The sequence below is a fragment of the Wyeomyia smithii genome, chromosome 3 (assembly GCF_029784165.1).
Source record: "Wyeomyia smithii strain HCP4-BCI-WySm-NY-G18 chromosome 3, ASM2978416v1, whole genome shotgun sequence".
Taxonomy (NCBI): Eukaryota; Metazoa; Arthropoda; class Insecta; order Diptera; family Culicidae; genus Wyeomyia; species Wyeomyia smithii.
Genome location: NC_073696.1, coordinates 167,043,834 through 167,049,572, shown reverse-complemented (window position 1 = coordinate 167,049,572; position 5,739 = coordinate 167,043,834). Strand labels below are relative to the sequence as shown.

Genomic DNA, 5,739 nt, shown 5'->3' with positions numbered 1-5,739 from the left:
AGTTGCCGATAATTATTGTGAACTGGTTAATCCGTCCAGAATTCCAGACATTTCAGTATTTTGCAGTATCCATGTACTACTAGCGTCCGTATGTAACCGGTACGGTTTAGTAATGAAACTGATGGGGTTTGATTGATTGATTTCTTTTGAAGGGACTATAACGTCAAACGGTCATTCGTCTCTCTGCTTTGCTTGAGGAGAAACAGTTTCTTATTAGGCCCAAAGACATACGCTGGATGATGGTGGCTTCTCAAACCTGGCGGTGCCACACGCAGTGATGCTACATTTTCATCTGTATTTTGGAGCTCAAAAAATCTTATCACCTTGGTAAAATTAGAAAAAATCTGTATATGTACTGGACATATCCTTCTCGAAAAAAAAATGCAATATAGCTTGTTTAACATTTTTTCCGCGAATTCATTCATGCACACGTTTATGTGTAGCATATGAATATAATAAAACCTCCGACACGCTCCACCGCATTTGAGTTAATTTCTATTTTTCAACTATATAAAGAAGTTTAATTTACGACCCCATGAAAACCAAAAAAATCTGTATAAATCAGTATTATTTCCAGAAAATCTGTAATCTGTATATGCAGATATCTGTAAAAAAAATCCACAAAAAATCTGTATAAATGGAGATAAATCTGTGTATGTGGCATCACTGGCCACACGCGCTATAAACATGCACACACGCCATAAACATACGCACACGCTATATAGCAAGCCACACACGCTAGCCACACACCTTATATATTAGGGACAGTCTCAGTCTCTTTCAGTTTCGGGTTGTATTCACCCAACGATATCTGAATCGGATTACCGCTGGTGGGGTCCAACTCAGATCGAAGGGGAGCCGAACTGAAAGCGGTAAGAACTGCATCTAACCACTACGGCCGCCGCTGTTGCCCGCTGCTGATCCACTTCGCCTACTGCCATCGGTGTTGATGTCCGCTGTTGCTGCCTGCTGCTAGTAAACTGAACTGATGGGGTGAAATGTTCGAACGGTACCTTTATACCAAGGCTTCGTCAGTTAGTTAGAAAGAAGGAGGGGCTAAGTAGCTAATGAAATGACAAGGAACGAAAATGAGCATTGGAAACAGAAAGTGACAACAACAACAACAACAAAGTCAGATCGATTGTATCCGTTGGTGTCGACTGTGTTTGGGAAGAGAGGTAGTGGCTACGCGGTATGATTTAGACAATCGATATTAATTACCAATTTTTCAATAGTGTTTCTCAAACAATAGTTGTTTCTGTTACATAAATTAAACCGTAAAAGAATTTCTGATCGATTGATGCCAAAACCTCGAAAACCTGATTATAAATGACTGAAAAATAAGCACTCAAAACCTGACCACTTTTCTCTGGTTTTCCCTGGTTGAATTACTAGATTTTCAAAATCAGGTGCCTAACTTCGATATAGACGTTAGTCAACGTCAAAACGAGAGTGATCTTCATACCAAAGGCTGAGAAGCGTATCTGCCCTCTCCGTCGCCTCAGCTACCACAACCCGTTGACCCGACTCAACCTTCTTCGGTCAGCCCCGTTCCCCTCGTTCGTGTATTAACACAAGCACAAATAGCGGCGAGGCAAGTTTTAGCCCTTGTTTCTGCCCTTGTTTAGCGGGAGCCCGGAGGACTGGCCCTTATTTATAAGTAATTTCGAACAGTCTACGACCACCTGCGGTTATTCAGATGCGGAAAACCTAGTACGCCTTCAGCGGTGTTTGAAAGGACACGCACTAGAGTCCGTACGAAGTCGCTTACTCCTGCCGGTGAGCGTACCGCACGTCGTTCAGACTCTGCGTACGTTATTTGGAAGACCTGATCTCCTGATTAGGTCGCAATTGAGCAAGATTAATCAAATTCCCTCGCCGCGACACGACCGACTGGAAACGGTCATTCACTTTGGCCTGGCAGTGCAGAATCTTGTTGATCACCTCAAAGCGGGACAACAACTCAATCATCTCGCGAATCCTGTGCTTTTACAGGAACTGGTGGAGAAATTGCCCGGTTCAATGCGTCTTGACTGGGCAGTTTACAAAAACAATCATCCGCCTGCAACGTTGGACACCTTTGGCATCTTCATGTCTGGTTTGGTCACAGCGGCAAGCAAAGTTAGTTTCAGTATTCCAGGAGGGAGCTCTCAGAATTACATCATGTACACTGAAGTCAAAAACAGTAAGCCTAAGGGTAACACGGGCGTCGTTCAGGCACATTCTGCAGAGCAGCCGACAGCTCCAACCACTAACAAAACCTCCACCGGCGCGAAACCGGACAAGCAGTGCGTGCGGTCGAACCGGCCATCGAGTTGCTGAGTGTCATCAATTCAAGGGAGCCAGTTTAGACGAACGGTGGAAGCTAGTCCAGCAGAAAGAACTTTGTAGAACGTGCCTCAATAGTCACGGCAAGTGGCCGTGCCGATCCTGGAAAGGCTGTGGTGTCCAGGAATGTCGCCAGAAACACCATACACTTTTACACTCCGACACGTCCTGCGATCGATCCGTTTCAGCTAGTCACGTAACCTCCGGTAATTTTCAGTGGCCACTTTTCCGCATTCTTCCCGTGGTTCTGTATGGCAACCATTCCTCCCAAGTTGTCTACGCCTTCATCGATGAAGGATCGTCCTACACTCTCCTGGATGAATCGTTTCGAAAGGTCTGGGAGTCGCGGGGAAAACAGATCCGCTCACCTTGAAGTGGACCGGAAACGTGACACGGGTCGAACCGACCTCGCAATGTGTCCAGCTTGATATCTCCGGCAAAAATATAAATTCCTGATAATCTCTTTTCAATGTCCGGACGGTTAGTCGACTAGTTCTTCCTACCCAAAGCATGAAGTACCAGGAGCTGGCTAAGCGCTTTCCCCATCTGCTTGGTCTCCCCATCGATGACCATGAGTCGATCGAACCCAAGCTTCTCATCGGCTTGGATAATTTGAAACTGGGAGTTCCGCTCAAGCTGCGAGAAGGAGGGCAAACTCATCCGATTGGGGCAAAGTGCCGTCTAGGTTGGAGTGACTACGGTTACGTCCCAAATCAGTCGTCGCATTCAGCAATCGTTGGATTTCACGTCGGAGCGGTCTCAGATCGCGACCGCGAACTCAACGAACAGCTCCATGACTATTTCACGCTTGAAGACAACGGAATCACCATTCCAAGTCCTGAAGTGGAATCCGAAGATGAGAAACGAGCGATACGGTTACTACAGGAGACTACACGACGCACGCCCGAGGGAGCACATTTTGAAACCGGATTACTGTTTAAAACGGACGATCCAAACTTTCCTGACAGTTATCCCATGGCTGTCCGACGTCTGGAGGCACTAGAGCGTAGACTTCAAAGAGATCCAGCGCTGAAAGAACGTGTGCACTAGCAAGTATTAGACTACGAACGGAAAGGATACACACACCGTGCAACTCTTGCCGAATTGACTTCCGTTGAGGCAAAAAAAAAGACAAAATCCGGCTGATCTGGGATGCGGCGGCACGCCTGTGCAGTGTACTTTCGCTTGGAGACGTCCCGCGGCATAGAAGTGACACTTGCTGAAGCCAAAACTAAAGTTGCCCCGTTGAAAACACTATCTATTCCTCGTCTCGAACTGAAAGCGGCAGTTTTGGGCGTACGCTTGATGAACACGGTCCTGAAACGTCATACCTTCGTGGTTTGTCAACGCTACTGTTGGAGTGATGCAACCACTGTCCTCGCGTGGGTGCGCTCCACCGATCATCGGCGTTATCATAAATATGTACCCGTTAGGGTCGGCGAGATCTTGTCATCCACGCAACAATCCGAGTGGCGCTGGGTCCCAACCAAGCTCAATGTTGCGGATCTCGCTACAAAGTGGGACAACGGTCCGCAAATTACCATGGACAGTCCCTGGTTTCAGGGCCCGACCTTTCTCTACGAGCTCGAAGAGGGCTGGCCCAAGCAGCGAACGATTGCCTCAACCGAGCAAGAGCTTCGTCCGTCCCATTTTCATGCCGCACACTTCTCTTCGGACATGGCATTCAACCGATTTAATCGATGGACCAAGATGCAGCGTGTAGCTGCATATGTTCTTCGCGGGTTGAACAACTTCCCCAAGCGCCGATCGAGGGAAAACCTGCAACTCGGAAACCTAACAAGCGACGAACTTCGACGAGCAGAAGAAATCCTCCTGAAAACGGCACAAAGCGATTTCTACGCGGAGGAAATTGCAGTTTTGGCTAAGACTCAAGGTCCACCCGAGCAGCGTCATGCAATCGTGGACAAATCCAGCTCTATCTACAAGCGGTGGCCATACCTGGACGAGAGCGGAGTTCTGCGAAGTCGGGGACGAATTGGTGCGGCACCATACGTACCGGCCGAAGCTAAGTTCCCAATCATCCTCCCCAAACAACACCTAATCACCTTCCTTATTGTAGACTGGTACCACCGCCGTTTCCGTCATGCCAACCGAGAAACCATTTTCAACGAAATCCGCCAACGGTTCGAGATTTCAAACCTGAGACGACTACTGGAGAAAGTTCAGAAAGCGTGCGCTTTCTGTCGCGTAGCGAAGGCGATGCCAACGCCACCACCAATGGCTCCGCACCCTGAGATGCGCTTGACGGCTTTCGTTCAGCCCTTCACGTTTACCGGACTAGACTATTTCGGGCCGATACTGGCGAAGGTGGGTAGGGGCAACGTGAAGCGCTGGGTGGCACTATTCACGTGCCTCACGACTAGAGCAATCCACATGGAGGTGGTACACTCGTTAAGCACGGAGTCCTGTATCATGGCAGTGCAACGTTTTGTGGCACGCAGAGGCATCCCAAGGGAATTCTGGACCGATAATGCTACCTGCTTCCAAGGCACCAGCAACGAGATGAGGGCGCTAAAAGAAGCTAGAGACAAGGCTTTATCCACAAAGTTCACGACCTCCCAAACTACCTGGAAGTTTATACCCCCAGCGGCACCACACTTGGGCGGTGCGTGGGAGAGATTAGTTCGGTCGGTCAAGGTAGCGATTGGAGCGGTTATGGATGGCCCACGGAAACCCGATGACGAGACACTGGAGACGATTCTCCTGGAAGCGGAGGCCATGATCAACTCCAGGCCTCTCACCTTCATTCCGCTGGAATCTGCGGATCAGGAGGCATTTACCCCAAACCATTTTTTGTTGGGCAACTCTTCTGGCACGAAGTTCCTACCCACCGTAAAGCTGGACAGTCGTTCAACACTCCGAAGCAGTTGGAAGTTGGCCAGGTACATCACCGATGAGTTCTGGCGCAGGTGGCTAAAGGAGTACCTCCCCGTAATCACACGAAGATGCAAATGGTTCAAGGACGTGAAAGATCTGGAGGTAGGTGACCTAGTTTTGGTGGCTGACGGAGCGGCACGGAACCAGTGGGCTAGGGGGAGGATCGAGAGGGTGATTCCAGGACGAGACGGCAGAGTACGACAAGCATTGGTTCGGACATCGTCAGGAACCCTACGTAGACCAGCGGTGAAGTTAGCTGTTTTGGACGTCGAGGTGAACAGTAAACCTGGCATCGGTGACCCCGGATCTTGAGACCCTCACCAAGGTTTACGGGCGGGGGTATGTCACGACGGGTCCCTGGTCGCAACGCAACGCTTCATATTGCAGCGCGGCATTCGCCGCTGACAAAGTGACGTGAAGACCAACTGTCATAACCCGTCGGAACGTCAAGACATAAGGGAATAGGAGAAATCAAAACAGAATAATTCTTCATGCAGTGACAACGTGCAATTC

General features: G+C 49.1%; 1 protein-coding gene across 1 annotated transcript; it reads left to right on the top strand.

Moving 5' to 3' along the window:
• Positions 1-3,480: 3,480 nt before the first annotated feature.
• On the top strand, positions 3,481-5,538 carry LOC129728819 (uncharacterized). Its single transcript, XM_055687287.1, has one exon. The coding sequence runs from the start codon at positions 3,481-3,483 to the stop codon at positions 5,536-5,538; it is 2,058 nt and encodes a 685-aa protein (XP_055543262.1).
• Positions 5,539-5,739: the final 201 nt, after the last annotated feature.